At 36.2% G+C, this 27,975-nt stretch overlaps 1 protein-coding gene across 5 annotated transcripts in view; it reads right to left on the reverse strand.

Moving 5' to 3' along the window:
* The window catches only part of DMXL1 (Dmx like 1), a 136,628-nt gene that overhangs the window by 10,354 nt on the left and 98,299 nt on the right, over nt 1-27,975 (reverse strand). For 3 of the 5 annotated variants that reach the window (XM_082621187.1, XM_082621185.1, XM_082621184.1), the window contains 7 exons: nt 20,607-20,693; nt 17,773-17,894; nt 17,267-17,408; nt 13,875-13,935; nt 9,262-9,389; nt 5,089-5,181; nt 2,638-2,729 (listed from right to left, as the gene is read on the reverse strand). In XM_082621187.1, coding sequence (XP_082477313.1) covers nt 2,638-2,729; nt 5,089-5,181; nt 9,262-9,389; nt 13,875-13,935; nt 17,267-17,408; nt 17,773-17,894; nt 20,607-20,693 — 725 coding nt within the window. Of the gene's footprint in view, nt 1-2,637; nt 2,730-5,088; nt 5,182-9,261; nt 9,390-13,874; nt 13,936-14,193; nt 14,245-17,266; nt 17,409-17,772; nt 17,895-20,606; nt 20,694-27,975 lie in introns of all 5 variants that reach the window. The other 2 variants (XM_082621188.1, XM_082621186.1) reach the window with 1 other exon arrangement.

Below are 27,975 nucleotides of genomic sequence, written 5' to 3' on the forward strand. Positions count from 1 at the left end.
GAATCACAAAAGACCCTGAATTGCCAAGCAATGTTGAGAAAAAAGAATAGAGCTGGAAGAATCACACTCCCTGACTTCAGACTATACTACATAGCTACAGTAATCAAAACAGTGTGGTACTGCCACAAGAACAGACACATAGATCAATGGAACAGAACAGAGACCCCAGAAATAAACCCAAGCATTTATGGTCAATTAATCTGTGACAAAGATGGCAAGAATATACAATGGAGAAAAGACAGTCTCTTCAACAAGTGGTGGTGGAAAAACTGGACAGCCACATATAAAATAATGAGATTAGAACATTCCTGTTCACCATATACAAAAATAAACTCAAAATGGTTTAAAGACCTAAATGTAAGAATGGAAAACCATAAACCTCCTAGAAGAGAACACAGGCAATACACTCTTTGATATAAATTGTAGCAATATTTTCTTAGATCAGTCTAAGGCAAAAGAAATAAAAGCAGAAATAAACAAATGGGACCTAATTAAACATAAAGCTTTTGCACAGCAAAGGAAATCATCAACAAAACGAAAAGACAGCCTACTGAATGGGAGAAAATATTTGCAAATGATGACTGACAAGGGGTTAAAACTTAAAATATATATACAGTTCATACAACTCAATATAAAAAAAAAAACTCAATAAAAAAATGGGCAGAAGATCTGAATAGACAATTTCCCAAGGAAGACATACAGATGTCTAACAGGCACATGAAAAGATTCTCAACATCACTCATTATTAGAGAAATGCAAATAAAAACAACAATGAGTTATCACCTCACACCAGTCAGAATGGCCATCATCAAAAAATCTACAAACAATAAATGCTGGAGACAGTGTAGAGAAAATGGAACCCTTGTACACTGCTGGTGGAAATGTAAATTGGTGCAACCACTGTGGAAAACAGTATGGAGGTTCCTCAAAAAACTAAAAATAGAACTACCATATGATCCAGCAATTTTACTCCTGGGTACATATCTGGAAAAAATGAAAATACTAATTTAAAAAGATACATGCATCCAAATGTTCACAGCAGCACTATTTACAATAGCCAAGACATGGAAGCAACCCAAGTGCCCATCAACAGATGACTGGATTAAGAAGATGTGACACACACACACACACACAAATAAAATACTACTCAGCCATAAAAAAGAATGAAATACTGCCATTTGCAGCAATGTAGATGGACCTAGAGAATATTATGCTAAGTGAAATAAATCAGACAGAAAAAGACAAATACTATATGATATAACTTACATGTGGAATCTAAAAACAAAGACAAATGACTGTATATACAAAACAGAAACAGACTCACAGATATAGAAAACAAACTTGTGGTTACCAAAGAGGGGAAGATGGGTGAGTGACATATTAGGAATATGGAATTAATAGATAAAAACTAATATATATAAAATAGATAAGCAACAAGGATATACTGTATAGCATAGGGAATTATAACAATTATCTTGTAATAACCAATAATGAAGTATAATCTGCAAAAATAGTGAATCACCATGCTGTATACCTGTAACTAATATAATGCTGTAAATCAAGTATACTTCAATGAAAAAAAGCAGTATGTCTCATTATAGCTCGCTTGAACCTTGCTCATACAGAAAGTTCTTAAATTTATAAAGCATCAAATACAAGAAACCAATATATTTATGTATGATTAATTTTTAGACAAAAATTAAAAAAACTAATAGCTTCCTAAACTGAATAACTTTAGATTAACATGTAATTACAAGGAGTACTATATGAAGTCTGAATACGGAAACCACTTTTTGTATTCACTGATTTTCTAATCTAACAGTTCGACTTGCATACATAAATAGCAGGACACACCGAATTTTCTTGAGTACAAAGAAAACTTATTCCTACTACAAAAGAGAGCAGCTTCTACTCCATTCTGTGAGTTACAAAGGAGGCACAAATGTGTATAAGAATTTCTATGAAAAATGGGCTGAAAACTCCATATTCCTAAAATTCCCACTTTGAGTGTAAAGTGAGGCCTCAGGACAAACACAAAAGCTCAGCAACCTCAGAAGGCCTTAATCTCAGAACTCAGCTGTAGGAGGGAAGTAAAAAGCGTGCCTGGACATGGAGGGAGGAGATTTGTTTTTTTGCATATTTAAGTTATTTGGGGAGATGGGGACAGGTTGTCACTTACTAGTTATTATACAACTAACATGTCTTTCTCAGCTTCTTGTGTTCTTACTGTGAAAACATTGATAATGTGATATAATAAAGCTGTGGTGAGGGTTTAACTAAATAGCATGGCCAATAAATAATACTCTTTTTTTTTTTTGGCCTCAAGCTTTCTTAACACATAGCAAATAATATGGAGAAAAACTCTACCAACAATTAAATTATTTTATCCTACACTAAAGTCTTAACATTAGAATACTAAAAATCCAGAAGGAATGGATTTTGTCTTTAATGTCACCAGAATTTCCTTAGCTTTACAATTAAAACACTAAAAAAGCTCTAAGAAACAAGTCTCTTTAAATAAAAATATTTAAAGGTTTAATTACAACATTATTGAGATATAAGGACATTAAGCAATTAAAAAATAAAGCTTAGCTATACATACACAGACTTCAATTTCAGTTATAATTAATCTCTTACCTATTGTCAGTTGAAAGACCAGCTGTAGCTATCAGAGAGGAGGAACTAACGAAGACAAAATCATTGGCTGTTTTGTTATGACACTGCCAAGTCTGGAATGGTTATAAACAACACATGTTTATTGCTGTCACAAACAATTTTATAAGCAGGTAGATGTATTAATCAAAAAGCGATCATGTAATTTGTGGCTTACTTAAATCCTTGTGTTCTTTCCCCCCCAGATTTTAGAAAAGTTGCAAGAGTAATACAGAGAACTCTCATATACCCTTTACCCCGATTCACCAATGTTTACCATTCTGGCACATTTGTTTTGCCTCTTCTTCTTTTTCACACACACACACACACATACCCCTTTCCCTGAACCATTTAAATAAGATGCATACGTTATGACCTTTTATGACCTCCACTTTTGTTCAACCAGAAGTTCAAAGGGAAACAAAAGGTTAATTTCAAATATTTTTCTTAGAATACTTGTGAAAATTTTTGTCTTAGAAAACAAAAACTAGCATTTTAGATGATCTAAGACTGAATTATTTATTTTCAGAAATATTTAAGCTTTCAAATACTTTTTCAAATATGTGAATAAAAACATATTACTAATAGTCAACAAATTAGAAAATTTACAGTTTCTCAATATTCCATCAAACAATAACAAACTACTATGAGAGGTTTAGTCAGTTATAAAGGCTTCCAATTTATGTCTGTTCAGATGTTTCTCTTCGATAAAAATAAAATTTTAAAATATGTCAAAATCATCATATGAAAAAGTTCTCCTGTGAGTCACTTCCCCATTGCCCCCAACCACCACTGCAGCTGGGCAGATGATATGTCTTTAAAACAAAATCTACTTTAATCCCCAAAAGCAAATAATGTTCGTTTTTAATCCAATTTGTCTTTTTAGAAGTTTTAAAAAAAGGCAGTCCCCTAAGAAACATAAACCTGTACAGTTGACCCTTGAACAACACAGGTTTGAACTGCATGGGTCCACTGACACACAGATTTTTTTCAATAAATACATACTACAGTACTACATGATCCAAAGTTAGTTGAATCTGTGGATGCAGGACCATGGATATGGAGGGCTGACTGCAAAGTTATATGCAGATTTTCAACTTGGGGAGGGTGAGGTGTCCAGTGTCCCTAACCCCTGTGTTGTTCAAGGCCCACCTGTACATTTAATCTGCTGCCTGAATGAAAATATGAGGAAAAATAAATATTCTTTCAAGGTACCCTCACCAACACTCCCTTGCTTGCTTTCACTTAGACCAGTACTTTATTCTAGCATTTAACCTTGGATGAATTACTGGAAGTTTAACCCATATTCTTAATTTCTTTCTTGATAGATATTGCTTAGTCCTATAAAGGGCTTCACTAAAGAATCCATCAAATATAAATTCAGTGTTCTATGAAGCTGCGGAAGGTTCACTAAACCTGTGTGGTCCTGAATAGAGATGTATCTTTTTTTTTTAAAGAGATGGGCAAGAAAATAGCACCAGCTATAGGATACCCTTTCTACTTTGTTCATAAGGGATAATAACTGCAGAAAAACAACCAGATGCACTGGTCTGTTGATCATTCTTTTTAGGTATCATAGCCACTGCCATTCAGTGAGGCTAGAAAAGGGCTTGAGTAACTCATGGGTTGCATGGGTCTCCAGAGTTACCATGTTGGTTCTATACAGGTTTCTTTTTTTTTTTTTTTTTTACATCTTTTTATTTTATTTACCCCTTGACTAATCATTGCATTTTTAATTAATTTTACTACTTTGGTCTTTATCAAGTGATTAATCCACTAGCTTTATTATTTATTTACATTTTCTGGTGAGATTTTTTTACTTTTCTATTTTTTTTTTCCTTTCAGTTTTGAGAAATGATTGACATGCAGCACTGCATAAATTTAAGGAGTACAGCATAATGTTCTGGCTTACATTCATCACGAAATAAGTTTAGTAACATCCATCACCTCGCATAGATATAAAATGAAAGAAAAAGAAAAAATATTTTTCCTTGTTCTGAAAATGCTTAGAATTTACTCTCTTAACAACTTCCATATATAACATGTAGCCGTGTTAATTATGTTAATCATGTTGTACATTACATACCCAGTACTTACTTACCTTTTACCTGGAAGGTTGTACCTTCTGACTGCCTCCATCCAATTTCCCCTCTCCACCCCTGCCTCTGAGTAATCACAAAGCTGATCTCCCCTTGCCATCAGAACCAGGTACTTTCATACAGGTTTATTTTCCAAGTTACCAGAGACTAAGGATTTTTATACCTCACAGTGTAATTTTCAACACAATACAAGGACAAAAACTTATAGTAAAGTGATTGAATACACAGGACTAGATAGATTTTATATTTTGGCTTTGATATTTCTTGCGAGTATATATTCTTGGTTTCTTTAAAATAAAAATTCAAAAAATTTTAAAGGTAGGAATTCTTGGCTTACCAGGTATGGCTTAGGCATACTTCCAGTAACTGGACAACATTTCCAGTTTGTTTGATACAAACTTAAGTATCCATCAGCATCAACTATTCCAAACTTAGAGAAAAAAAATATTTAAAAGTATTTAATACAAATAAAAAAGCACATATTTACCCTTACCCTCACTGTGAATCTCATATTTTAACTCTTAAACATTTGACTGATAAGTTGCTTGCCTTTTCACTTCACCTATGCATGGATCTAGTCCAGAAAAACATTTAGCTATTGCTTTAAAAAATTCCAGGGTGGATATAAAGGAAACTAACATCAGACACTCAATTTATTATACTAACCGACAGCATAGTCTGTATATTCTCTGTAAGTACTCCAAAAATAGGATACTGGATTTACACATTAAGCCATGTGACAAAGTTTTAGTATATATAAGATAAAAAACTGTTCATCTTAAAAAAGACAAAGTAAGGACTTCCAGAGATATACAACAAGGAAAACATGTAAACAACAGCAGAAAATGAAACAAAGTTTATCACAGTAGAAGAATTCCACTATGGAAACTCAGAGCATTTTGACTGGAAAGATGACAAAATAATACAGTAAGGGAGTATATGATACAGATCTTAAAATAAAACAAATGTCTAATTCGGACTCCTGCCCTCTCCCATCTACAGATATAACAACTATTAACAATTTGATAGTGTTCCCTTTCAGATTTGTTCTATGAATATTCAAACATTCATACATACAAGGATACAAGGCTTTTTAAAAATTATGATGATAATATACAGTTCTACAGTTACATTTTTTACTTATTAGAGCCATTTTTTCACATTGGTATGTATAAATCTACCTCATTCTTGTGCTGTGCAGTATTACACTATATAGTTGCACTGTAACTTTTTAAAGCTTTTCCTTATAGAATTTCCAATTTTTCCTATAATAAAAAGTGCTGCTTTGAACATTCTTGCATATACAACTCTGAGTATATAGGATAGACATCTAGAAAAGAAAAAGCTCTGTCAAAGGGCATCATTTAAAATTGGTAGATGAAGCCAAAATTAAATCCTAAGTGGTAGTATCAATTTACACACCCATTTTTCTTACACATTAGTCAACACTGCATACTACAAAATTATAATATTTGTTGATTAACAGAAATAAAGTCTCATTTTAATGTACATTTCTTCAGTTATTAGTGAGGGTTATTGGCCATGCATAGGGTTTTGTTTTTTTGATAAATTGTTCACATTCTTTGCCTTCTTTTTCACTGTCTTCTTACAAAACTGATAGGACTAATAATAGGAATATTAATCCACTGTTTACTATTTTTGTTACAGATATTTTTCTGACGTTTATCCTTTCTGTGGTTTATCCTGTTTTCTGGAGTAGGTTTAGGTACGTTCTTCAGAAAGGGTATATGGAATGTGCTAATTCTCTGCATACTTAAAAATGTGTTTAGGGCTTCCCTGGTGGCGCAGTGGTTGAGGGTCTGCCTGCCAATGCAGGGGACATGGGTTCGTGCCCCGGTCCAGGAAGATCCCACATGCCGCGGAGCGGCTGGGCCCTTGAGCCATGGCCATTGAGCCTGCGCGTCCAGAGCCTGTGCTCCGCAACGGGAGAGGCCACAACAGTGAGAGGCCCACGTACCGCAAAAAAAAAAAAGTGTTTATTTTGCCACCAAATTTAAATGACAGTTTGGATAGACATCGACCCCATTCCTTATCCATCAGAATTCTGTGCATACTGTTTTATTGTCTATTTGTAACCTCTATTTTTGAGGCCAATGCCATTAATTTTAGATAGGGGGGTGGAGAGGTTGTAAGCAATCATTTTTACCCCTACTCCTTCCTAGAAGTTCTCTTTATCCTTCAGTTAAAAAACCCCAAAATCAAATAATCAGGCTGTGTCTAGGCATGTGCTGTTTCTCAATACTTCTGCTTAGTACTTGGTAGGCGCTTCTTTTTCTAAAATTCCATGTTTTGCTTTGGGGAAATTTTTATTTTATTATTCCTTTTAATATAATGTTTCTCTTCCATCACCTTTTTTCTTCTTCTATCTTTTAAATTTCTTTTATAAATTTTCCTGGGTCTAGTCTCAATTTACTTCTTGGGTTATTTTCATCATGGGATAAATTCCAAATTTGTACCTCCCAGTCACAAACTTGATTTTCAAATACTTCCATTCTGCTATTCAGCCCTTATAATCAGTAGCTCCTCTACTCTCCTAATTTTAGGGTATCATATGTTTTTAACTTCCAAAAATTCTTTATTGTTCTACTGCCTTTGGTTCATAGAATCCCATTCTTGTTTTACAATGTAGGATCTTCCTAAATCCAAGGAATTATTCCTCACAGGTCATTTTTTTCTGTTAAATGCTCCCTTTTAGCCTCTTGGTTTTTCTGCAATGTCCAATGACTTTTGACAAAATGATCAGCATTACTGTGATATATTGTAGTATGAGTTATCTGTTCCACTTACTCTAGTAGGCTCCCCTACTAAGGGAGATAGCACGCTTAGGTGTTGTGCTCTTGGGCACCATCATGGCTAAGGTGAATCAACAGTAAGCTGACTGCCTATCAAAGAGACTTGGGCAGACAATAAGGAAGTTTGTTGTGACTTAAAATAGCCTATATAGAAGGTTGTAGTGAGTGTAAAATCTATAAAATAACTCCGAGTGTAGAAGGACTTGAATGCCACACTAAAGAATATGGGCCTTTGGACACAATGAGGAGGCTCCAGGTTCTTGAAAAGGATAATATGATCTCACCTATAGTGTAGTTATATAATTATGTTATTTGTTCTTTTTTCTTTTATGGCTACACTGCACAGCTTGTGGAATCTTAGTTCCCCAACCAGGGATCAAACCCACGCACTCGGCAGTGAAAGCACATGAGCCCTAACCACTGAACCACCAGGGAATTCCCTATGCTATTTGTTATATAACTTTGTTGACAACATAAAGAATGCATTAGAGAGATTAGGTCGAAGTACAGAGATTAGTTAGGAACAATGTAACATTGACAACAAAAGTGGAAAAATATGAGTACATAAGTGGTATGGATAGGTTATACAGCTGAAAGTACAGTAGAATTCTAAAGGCTTTTAGATTAAATCCCCTTAATTTCCCATTAAGGAGCAAAGAATGTTGCTAATTGGTATTAATAAATTATAAGCTCTCAATTTTGTTTCATAACTACATGAAAAATTATCACTGACTTCTGTGAAATGATAAGAGCCATCTGATAAATGTGGTAGGCAAAAAGGTTGCAGCACACCATGACACAAGTAACACGTAAGGAGGGTGGAAGCTTTGGAGGTTGAGGGAAAACGAAAGGCAAGATGAACCATCAGCTAGGGCCAGTGTGAATGTTTTTAGTGAAGCATGGCCCTGAAGACAAAGAGCAGGCTGATTTCCCCTTCAGTAGTTGTTTAAAGTGCTAGTAAGATAGGAGTAGCAGAAAGAGGCAGTTTGAGGAAAGGAGGATTACAGGAAGTGAAGCTGGTAAGAGCCAGGTTGGCAAACTTTTATTAAAAGGCCCATATAGTAAATATTTTAGGCTTGCCAGCTACAGTCTTTGTTCTCCTGAACTCTGTTGCAGTACTGGGAAAATAATCATAGAAAACAAATAATGAATGGGTTAGCTGTGTTCCAATATAACTTTATTTACAAAACAGGTGGTTAGGCCGTAGATTGTTAACACCCTGTTCTAGAGCAGTGCTTCTCAAAACTTTAATGTTGTGTACAAATCACAAGAGTATCTGGCTAAAATGCAGATGGTGATTTGATAGGTCTGGACCAGAGTCAATAATCTGCATTTCTAATTAACTCCCAGATGTTACTTACTAGTTGGTATTTGGCCATACTTTGAGTAGGTCCCAGAGGGTAAAGTAAGCAGATGTATTTAATAAAAAATGTGTAATATAAGATGGTCCTATAATCATTTGGTCCTTAAGCATCATATAAGAGAATTTTAATGGACATGTATATAATGTCTTTCCAGGAAGAACCAAGTGAATTTTAAGTTTTGAGAGGAATTTCTTTAAAAAGAATTCATATAAGATGGATTAATACTTCACCATTAGCTCATTGAGCTGTTCTCTTCAGAAACCCAAATGAGTAATATTCATAAACCTTTAAAGAAATCAAACCATTTTCCCTATTTACATTTTTATAAACTACCTTATTTCCTTGATAGTTAAATCTCATTCTTGTAACTCTTGAATTGCCACCAGATCGGAAACAGGTTATTTGTTGAGAATGGCCCCATTCGAACATTCTCACACTTCCATCTTGAGCTCCTGTCAGATCTGCATTATAAGAGGGAAAAAATTGCAAATTTATTTCAGGAATCTTTGGCAAACTTATCTTTTAATCCAATGTGAAAATCTTTATGGAAGAAATACCTAAGAAATGAATCATAGTCAATTCACATGAATTTACCTTTTTATGAAATTTCACTTGAATACTCTCAATCTTAAAAACAGATAATTACATGGTGTTCTTTCATCTGATAGAACATATCCTCACACAAAACAACAGAAGCAATTAAATCAGACCTCTATAAACTTTATTTCCTTTTGAAATTATCTCAGTTACACTTTAATAGCCTTTAGTAGATAATGTTTATGATAAAGAATCAAATTCTTGGAATTACTTAACTTTGTATGGTGACAGATGGTAACTAGACTTATCATGGTGATCATTTTGTAATGTATAAAAATACTGAATCAGTATGTTGTACACCTGAGACGAACACAATACTTTAACAAGTTAACCGTATTTAAAAAAAAAAAAAACCTTGGGATTTTTTTTTTCACACACACACACTGTATTTTATTTATTTATTTTATTTTTTATTTTTTATTATTTTTATTTTTTTTGTGGTACGCGGGCCTCTCACTGTTGTGGCCTCTCCCGTTGCGGAGCACAGGCTCCGGATGCGCAGGCTCAGTGGTCATGGCTCACGGGCCCAGCCGCTCCGCAGCACGTGGGATCTTCCCAGACCGGGGCACGAACCCGTGTCCCCTGCATCGGCAGGCGGACTCTCAACCACTGCGCCACCAGGGAAGCCTCCGTATTTTATTTTTACAAGAGATAAATAAACTGACACCAAGCATTGTAAATGGATGACCACAACAAAAGCACAATGACTGCAATTACCAAACACGAAACACACTCATACTATGTCATAATATTGACATTCAGTCCAGTAATCCTCCACGGTAACAGCTCCTTTACTTTGCACTTAAAATTGATTTGTATATTTTTTGCTTCTGAGTCCTTGTGGGATTTTTTTTTAATTCAAACAGAAAGTCACAAAAATTATAATCATCCTCATCAGTTCACTCAGTCCCATGTAATTAATTTTTTTTAATCTTGATCTTTTGTTAGCACTTTTATGAATTCATCAGTTTTCCATTAGTGTTCCGAAAATGCTTATTCATTCAGTTCAGCAGTATAAAATCTTGGGATTTTTAACAGCCAATTCTTATCAGTCATACTACTGATGTTTAAATTTATGCATTTTTCTCTGAGAAAAAGATTGTAGAAGGTCTTGAAAGTCATGCTAAAAAAATCATTTCTAATAGTTATTGTGACTGATCTGATATCTCAAATATATGTTATCTGTTTCATTAAGGAATATGAACAAACTAAATAATTATTAAATTCTTTACCATTTACTAATTGTGTGTTACTAGGAAACTTACTTAATCTCCCTGAGCCTATTTCTTTCTAGTAAAATGTATATAAGTCACTATAATAGTGATATATCATTAATGATATATAAGTCACTGAACAGTTCTGAGAAGTAAATGAGATAATTCATATAAATCATTCAGAAATATGCCTAACATATAGGGCTAAATTTACATTAAGAATAGTTATCAGTATTAATGTGGTACAGAGGTAGTGAGAAATTATATTAATGTATGTAAAAATAAAGTATCTAGCATATTGCTGGTCATACATTAGTCAATTTTTCCTCATTCATTTCCAAGTATTTAAAATAAAGGAGCTTCTGGGTTTCCCTGGTGGCGCAGTAGTTGAGAGTCTGCCTGCTGATGCAGGGGACACGGGTTCGTGCCCCGGTCCAGGAGGATCCCACGTGCCGCAGAGCGGCTGGGCCCGTGGGCCGTGCTGCTGGGCCTGCGCGTGCGGAGCCTGTGCTCCGCAACGGGAGAGGCCACAACCCTGAGAGGCCCGCGCACGGCAAAAAATAAATAAATAAATAAATAATAAAGGAGCTTCAACCATTTTGACATGTTTTAACACTGGGCTGGGATGGAAGGGTGGGTAGAATTTCTTGAGACTAGGGCTGTTAATTCTATCCCCCCTCTCTTCTATAGTCTTGCCTAGCTTAATCAAAAAAATTAATTGGACTAGATGCATTTAAAAACCACTCAAATTTTTCTATTATTTATGGTTTTATTTAAATTTGAAAAAAATCCCTAATTATTAGTAGCTTATATGTAAAATGAAACACTCTCTTAAAGCCTTATAAACTAAAACTTAAAAAAACAAAGGTTTCATGACTTCACTGGTGGCACAGTGGATAAGAATCTGCCTGCCAATGCAGGGGACACAGGTTCAATCCCTGGTCTGGGAAGATCCCACATGCCGCAGAGCAACTAAACCCATGCACCACAACTACTGAGCCTGCACTCTAGAGCCCGCATGCCACAACTACTGAGCCCGTGCACCACAACTACTGAAGCCCGCGTGCCTAGAGCCTGTGCTCTGCAACAAGAGAAGCCACTGCAATGAGAAGCCCATGCACCGCGACGAAGAATAGCCCCCGCTCGCCACAACTGGAGAAAGCCCGTGCGTGGCAACGAAGACCCAATGCGGCCCAAAATTAATTCTTTAAAAAACAAAAACAAACAAACAAAAAACCCACAAATGTTCCTATAACCAGGTTGTCTGAGCAAATATTCCTTATTAGTAAGTAAAGTATGTTACATCATATACATGTAAGGAAAGAGTTAAATGCAACCTTAAAAATCTTAATATATTCATTTTTTGTTTTTGAAATGGGGCTTTCCTTTTAAGACTTACATTTCTATTTCAGTTCAACCTATTAGATTAACTTCTAGAAAATTTTCCTGGAGTAGAAGTCCAAAAGTTTTGGTTTACAATGACTAAGATTTAAAAAAAAATCTACTCCAAAGGAAGGAAGGAACTATTTTGAGGTATCTGTAATTCAGAGTAAAATTTTAAAAAAACTTGTTTCAAAACATTTCCAGTATATGAAAGGAGCCTATTGATGAACTAAATTACTATCTGTGAGACTTGTTCATGACATGAAAAAATATACTGTAAAAAGTTTCAGTGATTAATCTAATTAGCATTTAACTTTTCAAGTCTCTTATCTGCCAGTTACAGTAGTTCTTCTCTGAATGGAGAAAGTACTTACTGCAAGACAGAAGTTACATGATATTACCTAATAACTCTGAAAATAAGTCCATTAATTGCCTTTGAAGCTAGGGATTATTTTATTTAAATTTATGGGCTTGAGGTAGAGCCTATTTATAAACTAGTCACCTGTCATTATACATGCTTTGGGACTGAGAAATAATGAAATCCCTTCAATATTTCAGGAAACTTCTAAACCCTATTGTACAGAGTAAGGATAGATTTTAAACAATGCCAAATTTTCTTGCTGCAGGGTTAATAGTATTTAAGCTTTGTATATAAAACACCTTTGACTCCTTCCTCTATATGCTTCATGATTGTTTTTAGTTCTTACTTTACATTAGACTTGTGGATAGAAAACATATACTTCTAGTGTTGAATAAATTGATATAGTGAAAACAGGCTAATTTTCAATATTATTTTATACCTCTAGCATAAGTAACAGAAGTTACCCTCTTCATCTTAAATATATGGTTCTCTTCAACCCTTTTATTAGACACTGGTATATAACTTTGATAACAGATGCTTACAGCACTTATTATAATTAGGTAGAAAAGAACACTGGTTCTGCCACTCCTATTTTATCAAAACATCTCTCATAAAAAAGGTGGTACAATTTTTTTATAGGTTACTAAATTGGAGGGACATGAGTACCTTTTAATTAACATGCACTATTTTCACTATTTTTGTTACTGTGTAGTAGGACAATTTGATGAAGGGCACTACTTAAAAATTATATTAAAAAAAACTTGGAATACACACATGTCAATATGAATACTGATTCCAACCCACCAGTTAAAGTTGTCTCTGTTATTTTTTCTCTGCTTCAATACTTCCAATAAATCCCCCATTAAATCTTTGTTAAAGGAAGAAAACTTTTGAGATTCCTAGGAAGATTAACTAAAAATAAATATATCCTTCCTCAAAATGTAAGAATGTAATAATAACCGTTTCCTATACTTACTATTAGTGTATCTGATAAAAGACAAACTGACAAAATATTAATAAAATACAAACTGATTATGAGGAGGCTACAAATGACCCAGATATGGTTCTGTTCTATGTAATAAAAAAGGAGTGATCCAGTTATTAAAACAATAATTATCAACTACAATTTAACATTGTGCAGAGTCCAGAAATGTTCAAAAATAAAATGTGGTAACAGAAATATTCAGTCAAAATGCTAAAAATGTACATGTTAAGTTAGCCTTCTCTATTAATTCAGGAAAATCACTTTTTCTATTTTTACCCAATTTTGAAGTGATTTTACTTGCTAGCAAACATTCCCTACAAAAAAATTAAGTGTTGACTACCTTTCAATTGAAACTAAAAGTTTCCTTTAAATTCCTTAAAATAATGGCTAATTATTATCAACTTACAGTAAGGAAGAGATGGATGAGAAGTCATTCTTCTGACATTATTAATGGCTTTCTTAATCATCTGTTAACAAAGAAAAATCATTCTTTTACAGTTACAATAAAAAGTAGTATTAAAAATTTAAATTGTGACAGGAGATTCAAATAACATTTATTTATTTTTACATGATTCCATAACTATCGTAATGGGTGCTAAAAATACTAAACATGGTAACAGAAATGAAATTTAATAGCTCAGCTCTCTAACATTTAAGTGTACATACATTTTCTGCATCATTACCTAGTATCTAAGAACAAATTCACCTCAAGAATTTAGTCTTACCTCCTTTCTTGCCAATTCTTTTCTTATCCCATTAAATTTATTGGAACAATCCTGAATAGTATAAGGTTAAAAAGACAGACAGAAGCATGTGAAAAAAAAAAAAGAGGTAAACAGAAAACTGTATAAATTTTTAACTGATAGTTTGGAACTATTTATTTACCCATTTTAAAATTATGCTTTGAATGATTTACATAGCCTGTCAAATAAGAGTAAACTAAATACGTGAAATTAAAGGGATAATTTAATTTATAGACTATTTCCTACTTATAACTGTAACTATAGTTATAGGTTATCCTAAGTTTGTAGCACCAGTTCATGTACATTTTGTTGTTATTGTTCTTTTGGATTTTAATTTGTTCAATTAGCCTAAAGCTGTAAGTAAAGTGGGGATTTGGGAGGGAGGGAAGGAACTAGGCCAGCAGAACCAGTGAGGGATAGAAACACTGAAAGATATATATGGCTGCAGTTATACTCCAAAATAGCAGAAATTGGTCATAACTAGTATCCCTTTTCATTAGCATTCATAATTTAATAAAATAATAGGATTAAGAAAATATTTGATCAAATTCTCTACACACAAAAAACAAACTTCTGAATGTTACTTCTGTTTAGTAAACTTCATGTTTAAATCCCTTGCCCCTCTTAATTTAGAAAAAGTCTAAAGATTCCTGTTCTTTCTTTTAATTATCATTTTTTTTTTGGTAAGAGTATCAAAGGAAAATCATGAGTAAAAAATAAAAGAAAGTTAAATAAGTTTCTGAAAGCATATGTAGAATATTATAAGGGAAAAAAATCATTAATTATTTTAGAAGATCCATATAAAAAGGAACCACCTTATTATACGGGTGTCTTTTTCCTGAGGATGGAGTGGGATAATCCTAATACTTATGTTTACAAACCACAATGACCCCAACTAAAAAAGATGTCCTTCTAACATTTAAATAGGAAGAAAATTCAGTCCTAAGAGGAATAACAAAGGTAAATTTCCATATTATAATATTCTGGAGAATAAACAAATATTTTCTGAGCACCTACTAAATGTTAAGCACTATTCTACTTAGAGATCATCAATATATAAGGCAGGCATAACATAATCTCTCAAAGAGCTTGCATTGCAGAGGGTATAAAAAAAGACAACCAAATAATGAATAGATAATTTCCATTATCTAATTTCTATTATCTCATCTGATGATGAGATGATAAAATGGGATAATATGACGATCAAATGAGATAACAGTATGACTGGCAGTAGCGTAGGGAGGAGCAGATACCTTTGCTAAGGAAGCAAGGGAAATCTCTGGGAATTTGAGTTGAGATCTGAATGGTAAACAGAAGAAGAGTATTTCAAGCAGAAAACAAGGTAAAGGCTCTGAGCTTGATGTGCTCAAGTGACAAAAAGAAGGCCACTGTGACCAGAGCAAAGAGAATCAGGTGTGGAAACAAGGGAGATGCTGCTGCAGAGGCTGGCAGAGTTTAAATCACATAGGGCCTTAGAGGCCATGTTAAGCACTTGTTTTAAAGCTGTACTGGGAAATCTTAAAGTTTTAAGTGTGGGAGTGATAACCTGAATGACGTTTTAGAAAAAAGTAACTCTGCCTGCTATGTACAAAACAGAGGGAGCAGTACAGAAGCAGAGAGACCAGAAAGAAAGCTGTTACAGGAAGAATTGTATCATATTCTATGAAAATGGAGTTGGAAAAAGTGCTTATTATTTCTTCTTGTATATTTTGTATATTCTCTTTAAGTTATTTAAAAGATAATAATATCAGTAGGTTTTACAAATGAATTTTAATGTATCTGTCCATTGGAAAAAATTTAACTATTAATGACCAACTCTTTTCTTTTGAATAATCACTAGATTGCTTTTCAAATTCTTAATACTTAAAACACTCCTACCTGAAATCAATGAGTGAAGGGGAATGGAGGGCTTTAACACAAGCTCTACCACAATTTGAGATAGTGACCTGAGTTAAATTCCTTGACCTTTCTGGATCTCAAGCTTCATCTAAAGAATGCTAAGTAGAAGTAATTACAACAGCTACAACAGATATCTCAAACAATAATAAGGTTATATGAGTGATAAAGGAACTGCATTAAGTATAAAATATTATCAGGTATTATTAAAGATGACTGAGACTTTACTTAAATAATTACCCTTACAAAAACCACCTACCACCTAGAAAGCCATGGAAAGAATTGCTGGTGCTGGGTTTCTTTGGTTCTGTGTATCAATTCCTGTACCCTAAGTGTCAACAAAGGAATCTCATGTGGGTATAAACATGGATCACATCTTAGGTAATCAGGGCTCAAGAAGATCCTCCATTACTTCAGAAAAATTGTTTCAGTTCATCTGCATATTATATTTTGCTTAAATTAAAAAGAATTTGTATCATTTTTATTTGTTCAAAAAAAGAAAAATTTATTTGTCTCAGCATCAACTAACAGTTATTAGTTGATAATCATTTAAAAATATTATCTAGACTAGGGGTTGGCAAACCTTTTTTGTAAAGAATTAGATAATAAATGTTTTGGACTCTATGTGCATACAGTCTCTGCTCAGATACTCAATCCTACCACTGTAATGTGAAAGCATCCATAAACAAAATATTTTAAAAAATGAGTGTGGCTATGTTCCAATAAAACTTTATTTATAAACAATAAAATCTGAATTTCATATAATTTTCATGTGTCACAGAATACCATTCTTCTTTTGATATTTTTTCAACGGCTGAAAAATACAAACACCATTCTTAGCATGTTGTCGACACAACAGGTAGGAGGCAGGATTTGACCCATAGGCCATAGTTTGCTGAGGCCTAATTTGGAGCAGTAAGTTCCAAATAATTATTACTTAAAATACAGCTGTTTGTATTTTCAATTATTTATTTAAAATAATTTTTGTTATCCTTTTCAAATGAAAACATATTATTCTTCAAATCAAAATTTGTAATTTCCAACAAGTATGACTTATTAAAAAAATTAAGAATTAAAAAAATATTTACATCATCTTTTATCTATTAAGTTAGAGAGAAAAACAGGACATTTATACACAAATATTTTTAACTTTACATACCACTGATGCTCCTCTGCCAGTCTGTGTACTACCAAGCCATGGCATGTTAATTGGAGTACCAGGATTGCTATGTGTGTATGGGGTTGTACCCTGCACAGCTGTTAAATCATCACGAGCATGTATAACCAAGAAATCTTCTGACCTACAAAGGAATATCAGCCAGAATGAAAGCAACCCATCAGTTCTTTATTTCTTCTGTTATACCTGAAAGTTCTAACATATGACTTTGTATTTCCCTTTAAAATTAATTTTCTTCAGCTCTTAACTCTCAACTCACAGACAATAATTTCATACATGAACAATTTCAGATCCCTTCACCTTCTCTTCTAACCCTCGATTCCCTCTTCAAAGCTCCAGCCACCCCTTCTTTACTCTTTAGCATATCAATTTCCACTTTGCTTACAATCTAGGACTATTCCTTTAAAAAATCATTTGAAAGGTATAGTTCTGTGGATGTCATTATTCGTACTGCAAGGTCACCAAATAAAAACAAAGTATAAGGGTACCCTTTGGTTTCCATTTCTATATCATCATCTACCCAAGTATAGATCTGTGTAGCCAGAATTCCAGAAACATCTAGTTCTTGAACATCATGGCTTGAAGCAATTGCTATGCAGTTTCTATTGGCCTGAAAAATAAATCATACAGTACATTTTAAATAAAAATGCATAACATGTATATGTGCTACTTTTGAAAATGGAGACTACAAAACAGCCTCTAGAAATGATAACTTTAAGGTATAGAATAAATAGTATTTTCACAAATAAATATTTTAAATTAATTTTAATAAATAACTTTGAGTGAAATAATCATCAGCTTGAGCTTAGAGATATGTTTATATTCTAAAAATTCCAGAGCATCCAACAGAAAGCCAGCTATAAATGGAAATACATATGCCACTTCATTTCTTCTCCCAGCACTGTCTCTCTAGTCTACTAGAATGGTACAATCTCCCTAAGGTTTACACAGTTCAGAAATGTGGAGTGAGATGTTGAACAATATAGGGGCCCTGGGAGGTAAAGAAAGGTAAGGGAGATAAGGAACTCCAAACAAAAGAAACAATGGTGAATTATTCAAATAAGATGGTATCACTTTCACCTAAAGCCTTTCAATCTTAGGCAAGACAAACAGAATTTGGGAAAGGGTCACAAAGAAGAGGTGAAGAAGAGTGAGGGAAGTATGTCAGAAAAAATCATAAATGAAAAGTTGGTCAGATTAAGGGATAGAAAATTTTAAACATCTACAAATTTAAAACATGTATCTCTAAAACAGAAAATGGAAAGATATTGACAGCAAATAGAAAACAGGATTAGTATTTCCATTATGTAAAATGCTAAATACAAACTAATAAGAAAAAACTGAGACCCCAGAGATATGTGGGAAAAGGATATTAACTATACTGTTGGAAGGTAATTCTCCATGGGACTCTCCACTTTTGCATGTCTTGTGAGTTAGTCAATGACTGACTTTGTTTCACAGTATTATTGCCAGGATGTCTATATAGTTATAGTCTCTCCCTCCAGATCAAAAGGCAGATATGCTTAATGTACATTAGAAAAGATTTGGTTATCATTGGCCTTCTTGCTGTCACTTTGTGGGAACTGTACCTCAGGGAACCAGAGCAAAAATGCTACATTCTAGTTTTTGCTATTAGTAATAAACTGTCCTTTGTCTCTGGTCTTGTGTCTTCTAACAGTATCCATTAAACTGTGAAAGCTAACTTGTTCCATTGAATGCAGGGGAAAATCTCAGATCCTTCACAGTGCTTGACACAGATAATTCACAACTGAACAAATGGGGGAAAAGTTCAATCTCATCAGCATTTTAAATTACTGCAATTTAAAGCAAAGGATATTTCTTAGCTACAAATTTAGCAAAGATGTAAAAACAATATATCTGAAGAAGTAAAAATTAAACAAGTACACTCTTACAGAATCAACAGGAGACATTGTATATGTGGATGAGTGTTCATTACTAGTTACTTATATAATACATCCAAGTAAGAGAACAAAACTAGTTTTTTTTTTTGCTGTACGCGGGCCTCTCACTGTTGTGGCCTTCCCGTTGCGGAGCACAGGCTCCGGACGCACAGGCCCGGCGGCCATGGCTCACAGGCCCAGCCGCTCCGCAGCATATGGGACCCTCCCGGACCAGGGCACGAACCGGCGTCCCCTGCATCGGCAGGCGGACTCTCAACCACTGCGCCACCAGGGAAGCCCAACTAGTTTGTTTTATAGCACAAAATATTAAAATCTTATTTTCTTCAGGGGAAGGAAGTTGTGTAATATGTATATATCATATTATATAGATATTACGTCATGAGAACTGCCTGGCTAAGGGGCTAATCCCAAACTTGCCTGCTATGAACAGAACTAGTCACTGTTAGGGAGAGTCTATGAGGAATATGAGACAAAGAACACAGGGAAAGATGAGGACAGAATGACAAAGGATCCCCAGTGGTCCAGTGGGTAAGACTCTGCGCTTTCACTGCTGAGGGTGTGGGTTCAATCCCTGGTCAGGGGACTAAGATCCCACAAGCCACACGGTGCGGGCAAAAAAAAAAGACAGACATAGCATAGGAAGATGAAGAATCAACTAGAAGTCCCTATACATTTTGCAGTAAGGCAATTAGGGAAGATAGGAGGGGAAAATGACTAAGATAAATTTCAATCTTGGACCACTGTACCTAAGGCTACCTCTTCTGTAAGTAGCTTATAGACTCCTCTAAGGAGGATATTGAGTAAGAAAGCTAAGGAATACAAAGAAAACACTCTAGTTGGGCAGCTATTATAGCTGAAAGTCAAAGAGGGAGAATCTCTGTGAGTCACATATAAGCTTAATTTTGATCTATACGAAGAACCACATTCAACATATTCATATAAAGAAAATAGGAAACATTTTCTTTGGATTAGCTGCATGTGTTGTATAAATTCTAAAGACAGGGGACTTCCCTGACGGTCCAGTGGTTAATATTCTGTGCTTCCACTGAAAGGGGCATGGGTTCAATCCCTGGTTGGGGAACTAAGATCCCGCATGCCAAAAAATAAAAATAAAAAATAAAATAAATAAATTCTAAAGGCAACTGCATATATAAATACTTGAGACCTCTCTCTGTGTAGTAATAAAACATTTTATCTGCTATATACCCAAGATCAAATAAATTAAGTTATCAAACAATATAATCACTTTATAAAATAAAAAATGTACTCACATTGCAATTTAAGGAGTAGAAAGTAGCTCTGGGAAAGGGAAACACTGCTACTGAATAAACTGACAGACAGGAGACATTCTCCAACTATGAATACTTAATCAAAGGTAAGAAATATGTCTATGTACTTACTTTATTAACAGCAAAGGCAGTAATGATATCAGATTCCTTATGAATAATTCTTGCTTTACCTCCAGGATATCCCGAATCTGCTTCTATCTAAATGGAGGGAAAGAAAATACAAAAATACAGTGATTTTAGTGAATGAAAAAACATAATATATGTCAGTCTTTCATTTAATACTTGCATAAATTAAGAAACTTTTCAGATATTTCAAATCCAAAGGTACTATTTTACATGTTACTTATTTCTAAAACAAAATTTGGCAAGAGGAATTTACATCTTTTCAAATTTGCTTTTTCACATATAAAAAGATCATTGATATACAACTTCATTAACTGCTTATGTTCTTAAGCTGCGATAAGTTAACTTTAAGACATTCTAATTAACGTTAAGATAAGTTTACCGCGTTTCTTAATATTATAATCCTTTGATAATATTTTAAATATTTTAATATTAAAAGGTCAGAAGGTAAATATCTTAGGTTTTGAAGACCAGTAAAGAATTATGTTGCATATTCTTTTTTAAAACAACCTTTCAGGGCCTCCCTGGTGGCGCAGTGGTTGAGAGTCCGCCTGCCGATGCAGGGGATACGGGTTCGTGCCCCGGTCTGGGAGGATCCCATGTGCCGCGGAGCGGCTGGGCCAGTGAGCCATGGCCGCTGGGCCTGCGCGTCCGGAGCCTGTGCTCCGCAACGGGAGAGGCCACAGCAGTGAGAGGCCCGCGTACCGCAAAAAGGAAAAAAAAAAATAAAAAATAAAAAAATAAAACAACCTTTCAAAAATATAAAAACCATTCTTAGCTCATGGCCTACAGAAGAACAAGTAGGACACAGCCAGCTGAGTATATTTTGCTGACTCTTTGTCTAAAATAACTTTTAATTTATAAAAGAACCCTGAAATCTGGAAAGGCACAGTAATTTGCCCAAGTCAGTAATCATTTTAATAGCTGAATAAACCATAATTCAATATATTTTAGACAAGGGAAATATATTTGACCTTTTGCTTATCCCACAGAAGGCATATACACCTTTCAACTCAGAAGAGAGTACTGTATAAAATCAACATTCACTAAAATAAACAGAGGTAAAATGAAGAGGCAATTGTTAAGAGTTGGAGATGTTACTTAATGTACTATTTTGTTTCATTTTATTTTATCCTCTCTAACCTTCAACCTTTAACATGAATTATTATAAAATATTTCACAACTCATTGTGCAGTGCAGAAGTTATTAATTTGAAATCAGAAAACAAATTTACTTCCTGGAAAATTTAGATAAAATATCACCAATCCCCATCCATTGTTTGACCACAGAAATGAGTAGGGTGAGCAGTATTTTTAAAAATGGCAACTAGGATGACAGTTCATTTGCAAAGTTGAAAGAGACATAATATAATCAAACCAAAATAACCATATGCAATCAAAACTCACAGTCACTGGATGTAAAGATGTCAAATATACTCTAATCTTAAATGCAACTGGATAACAAACATGAAAGAATTTAACTGCTCGTACCAGCATTTTGGTTGATTTCAGGGTCAACTTCTTTTCTAAATAAAGTCTTAGTTCTGGTTGAGGTCCATCATCCAGTAAGAATGTCTAAGTCAAATTCTGTAATTTCATGACCAAAATCCCAACTTAACCACCTATCTGCCTGGTATCTAACGTACACTAAGTGTCCACTACTGGGTTTTGAAGAAATTGGAAATAAAGACAAATGATATTTCCATGGAATAGAGGGATATGCTATTTGCTGGTAATGAATGGGTGGGTGGAAAATTTCAGTTTCACCGGCAGCACTTCTTCAAACTTTACACTCACGGAGAGGAAAGCATGAACTTCATAAAAGCTTCTTCAGTGTGGGAATACATTCCTGTCCTTTCATTATTGATTTACTGAAACATTGTTTCTTAATAGTGTGGTCCCAAGAAGACCTGCATGAGAATCAATTAAAGGGGGTGGGGTGGGGTAGGAGGAATGGTGTTTGGCATCAAGAGTTTATGCATATTTAATTTTGAGAAAAATCATAAGTTCTAGGAGATGAATTTGGGGAAGTAGGCAGAGTTTAGTTTGCACAGGGCCTTAAAAGCCATAATAAAGAATTCAGATTTTATTTTAAGGTTAGAAAATGACTGGAGGGTTTTGATAATTCTGGATGTTGTGGGGCAAAACATAAAGGGCGTGAGACTGGCTGCCAGGAAACTAGTTAAGAGGCAGCTACAGTAGCTGAAGTAAGAGGCAGTGGTGAATTTGACTAGGGGAGTAGGAATGATGGTACTGATTAAGTGGTTAGCATTAGGATAAATTATGCCAATGGGCTGAGACTACAGTAGTGAGTAAAAGAGAGGAAGCAAGGGTGACTCCCAGCTTTCAGACCATTCTCAAAAAATGATACTGAGACAAAAGTGAAGGAAAGAATAGGTTTAAGGGGCTTCCCTGGTGGTGCAGTGGTTGAGAGTCTGCCTGTCGATGCAGGGGACATGGGTTCATGCCCCGGTCCAGGAAGATCCAACATGCCGCACAGCAGGTGGGCCCATGAGCCAGGGCCGCTGAGGATGCGTGACCGGAGCCTGTGCTCCGCAACGGGAGAGGCCACGACAGTGAGAGGTCCGCGTATCACACACACACAAAAAAAGAATAGGTTCAGGTTGGGATTAGGGTAAGATAGAAAATTCTATGTTTTGACATTGAGGGGGAGATAACTACTAGATTATATATGCAAGTCTGGACTTCATGAAATGAGCGAGGCTGGAGAGAATTAAGAATTGTCAGCCAATGGATGATATTTAAGCCATCAGATAACCCAAAGAGAAAGTAAAGATAGAAAGAGAAAAGGTTAGAGGGCTTCCCTGGTGGCGCAGTGGTTGAGAGTCCACCTGCCGATGCAGGGGACATGGGTTCGTGCCCCTATCCCGGAAGATCCCACATGCCGCGCAGCGGCTGGGCCCGCGAGCCATGGCCGCGGAGCCTGTGTGTCCGGAGCCTGTGCTCCGCAACGGGAGAGGCCACAGCAGTGAGAGGCCCGCGTACAGCAAAAAAAAAAAAAAAAAAAAAAAAAAAAAAAAAAAAAGAAAAGGTTAGAGAACTAAGTCCTGGAGCACCTAACATTCCAAAGATAGGAAAAAAAAAAAGACTGGTCATTTCAGGAGTGGGAAACAGCACTGGGATAAATACTGATACTGACACTGAATAAACTGAAAGAACAAGAAACATTCTACAACTATGAACTTAATAATCAAAGATGATGTTATGGGAACCAAGTGAAATAAGAGTTTCAAAAAAGTAGCTGGGATCAACACTACCAAAGAATACTGAAAAGTTGAATTTAAAAAGACAGAGAATTGACTACTGAAACTAGTGTAGTCATACACTAGGACAATCTCAGTGGAGAGGGCTGGAGATAATACTTAACTAGGTTAGAGAAACATGTACCATCTGGTGAACAGGGAAGGAAGTCCACTGGGGAAGGTTCACAGGGGCATTCAACTGAGTTGATAATGTTTTATTTCTGAAGCTGGGTAGTTCCTACATGGTATTTGCAATACTACTATTTAAGTCTTCTTGAATAACTTTACAGGCAACTCTGTAATTGAATTTTCCTAGGTAAAGGCTTAGAGAAATCAGGCAATAGATTCTCAAAGGTAGATTTTTTGGTTTTCATTTTAAAGTAAGACAATAAAATATATTTGCTTATGTTGAGGAGAATAATTTAAGAAAGGTAAAAATTTATCATGGAGGTGAGATGAGGAATAAATACTGAAGCAAAGTCCTTGGGGAGGTAAGAGCACACAGGATCAGTGCACAGGTGGAAGATCTGGCTTTGGATAAAAGAGTGACAGTGACATCTACTGTGAGAGGAGGCAGAACAAAACATCTGTACATAGAGCAGAAGTTAGATTTGATGGTGGGACAATATGGTGGGCTAAATCTCTGCTGACTGTACTTATTATGACAGCAAAACAAGGTCATTCATAGAAAGTAGTAAAGAAATATTGGAAGTTTGAGGTAAGAGGGAAAAAGTGGGGAGAATGGAAGAGAATGAAGAAATAATTATGATGGTGGAATAGTTTAATTTGGGATTGTGGCTGTAAATTTTAAATAAGGCAAGCCCCCATGGTTTATGCTTTTTCTTCATCCATGTTCAGCTATTTGGATGCAGACACAGAGTAGACAGAGAGTTAGGTTTAAATAGGTTTGGGAATTTTCAAGGCAAGTACAGTGTAGAGAGAACAGGGCAAAAAGGTTGAGGTTTGCAAGGGGCTGATCATAATGATGGATCATGGAATATAAGCTGGGAAAGAAAGGAACTGAGGACATGATACAGGCAAATAAAAATACGTAATTCACATGTGCTACAAACACTGAAAGTCATATGACATAAAATCAGAGTAAAAAAATCACAATGGGGAGAGGAGCTTCAAGATGGCGGAGGAGTAAGACGTGGACATCACCTTCCTCCCCACGAATACATCAGAAATACATCTACATGTGGAACAACTCCTACAGAACACCTACTGAATGCTGGCAGAAGACCTCAGACCTCCCAAAAGACAAGAAACTCCCCCACGTACCTGGGTAGGGCAAAAGAAAAAAGAAAAAACAGACAAAAGAACATGTACGGGACCTGCACCAGTGGGAGGGAGCTGTGAAGGAGGAAGGATTTCCACACACTAGGAAGCCCCTTTGCGGGCGGAGACTGCCAATGGCGGAGGGAGGAAGCTTCGGGGTCACGGAGGAGAACACAGCCAACAGGGGTGCGGAGGGATTCTCGCACAGAGGATTGGTGCTGACCAGCACTCACCAGCCCAAGAAGCTTGTCTGCTCACCCACCAGAATCAATGGGGGCTGGGAGCTAGGGCTTCGGAGGCCAGATCCCAGGGAGAGGACTGGGGTTGATGGTGTGAACACAGCCTGGAGGAGCTAGTGCACCACAGCTAGCCGAGAGGGAGTCCAGGAAAAAGTCTGGAGCTGCCGAAGAGGCAAGAGACTTTTTCATGCCTCTTTGTTTCCTGGTGTGCGAGGAGAGGGGATTAAGAGCTACGCTTAAAGGAGCTCCAGAGATGTTTGCGAGCTGCGGCTATCAGCGCAGACCCCAGAGACGAGCATGTGACACTACGGCTGCTGCTGCAGCCACCAAGAAGCCTGTGTGTGGGCTTCCCTGGTGGCGCAGTGGTTGAGAGTCCGCCAGCCGATGCAGGGGACATGGGTTCGTGCCCCGGTCCCGGAAGATTCCACATGCCATGAAGTGGCTGGGTCCGTGAGCCATGGCCGCTGAGCCTGTGCGTCCGGAGCCTGTGCTCCACAACAGGAGAGGCCACAACAGTGAGAGGCCTGCGTACCGCAAAAAAAAAAAAAAAAAAAAAGAAGCCTGTGTGCAAGCATAGGTCACTATCCACACCTCCCCTCCTGGGAGCCTGTGCAACACACCACTGCCAGGATTCCATGATACACGGACAACTTCCCTGGGAAAACACACGGCGTGCCTCAGGCTGCTACAACGTCACGCCAGCCTCTGCCGCTGCAGGCTCGCCCCGCACTCCGTACCATTTCCTCCCCCCGGCCTGAGTGAACCAGAGCCCCCGAATCAGCTGCTCCTTTAACCCCATCCTGAGTAAAGAACAGACACCCTTAGGCGACCTACATACAGAAGTGGGGCCAAATCTAAAGCTGAACCCCAGGAGCTGTGCGAACAAAGAAGAGAAAGGGAAATTTCTCCCAGCAGCCTCAGGAGCAGTGCATTAAATCTCCACGATCAACTTGATGTACCCTGCATCTGTGGAACACCTGAATAGACAACGAATCATCCCAAATTGAGGAGATGGATTTTGGGAGCAACGATATATATATATATTTTCCCTTTTTCTCTTTTTGTGAGAGTGTATATGTATGCTTCGGTGTGTGATTTTGTCTGTATAGCTTTGCTTTTACCATTTGTCCTAGGGTTCAGTTGGTACTTTTTTTTTTTTTTTTTAGTATAGCTTTTAGTGCTTGTTATCATTAGTGGATTTGTTTTTTTGGTTTCGTTGCTCTCTTCTGTCTTTCTTTCTTTTTCTTAATTCCTTAAAAAAATTTTTTTAATACTTATTTTGTATTTTACACACTTTATGTTATTTTATTTTATCTCTTCTTTCTTTTTTTCTTTTTTTTCTCATGTTGATTCTGAGCCGTGTGGATAACAGGCTCTAGGTGCTCCAGCCAGGCGTCAGGGCTGTGCCTCTGAGGTGGGAGAGCCAAGTTCAGGACACTGGTCCGCAAGAGACCTCCCAGCTCCACGTATTATCAAACGGCAAAAATCTCCCAGAGATCTCCATCTCAATGCTAAGACCCAGCTCCACTCAACGACCAGTAAGCTACAGTGCTGGACACCCTATGCCAAACAACTAGCAAGACAGGAACACAACACAACCCATTAGCAGAGAGGCTGCCTAAAATCATAATGAGGTGACAGACACCCCAAAACACACCACCAGACATGGACCTGCCCACCACAAAGACAAGATCCAGCCTCATCCACCAGAACAGAGGCACTACTCCCCTCCACCAGGAAGCCTACACAACCCACTGAACCAACCTTAGCTACTGGGGGCAGACACCAAAAACAACAGGAACTATGAACCTGCAGCCTGCGAAAAGGAGACCCCAAACACAGTAAGCTAAGCAAAATGAGAAGACAGAGAAACACACAGCAGATGAAGGAGTAAGGTAAAAACCCACCAGACCTAACAAATGAAGAGGAAATAGGCAGTCTACCTGAAAAATAATTCAGAATAATGATAGTAAAGATGATCCAAAATCTTGGAAGTAGATGGAGAAAATACAAGAAACGTTTAACAACGACCTAGAAGAACAAAAGAGCAAAAAAACAGTGATGAACACAATAAATGAGATTAAAAATTCTCAGGAAGGGATCAATAGCAGAATAACTGAGGCAGAAGAACAGATAAGTGACCTGGAAGATAAAATAGTGGAAATAACTACTGCAGAGCAGAATAAAGAAAAAAAGAATGAAAAGAATTGAGGACAGTCTCAGAGACCTCTGGGACAACATTAAACGCACGAACATTCGAATTATAGGGGTCCCAGAAGAAGAAGAGAAAAAGAAAGGGACTGAGAAAATATTTGAAGAGAATATAATTGAAAACTTCCCTAATTTGAGAAAGGCAATAGTTAATCAAGTCCAGGAAGCACAGAGAGTCCCATTACAACAAATCCAAGGAGAAACACACCAAGACACATATTAATCAAACTATCAAAAATTAAATACAAAGGAAAAATATTAAAAGCAGCAAGGGAAAAACAACAAATAACACACAAGGGAATACCCATAAGGTTAACAGCTGATCTTTCAGAAGAAACTCTGCAAGCCAGAAGGGACTGGCAGG

The sequence above is a fragment of the Mesoplodon mirus genome (genome assembly GCF_964341445.2).
Source record: "Mesoplodon mirus genome assembly, chromosome: 5".
In the NCBI taxonomy this organism is placed as follows: Eukaryota; Metazoa; Chordata; class Mammalia; order Artiodactyla; family Ziphiidae; genus Mesoplodon; species Mesoplodon mirus.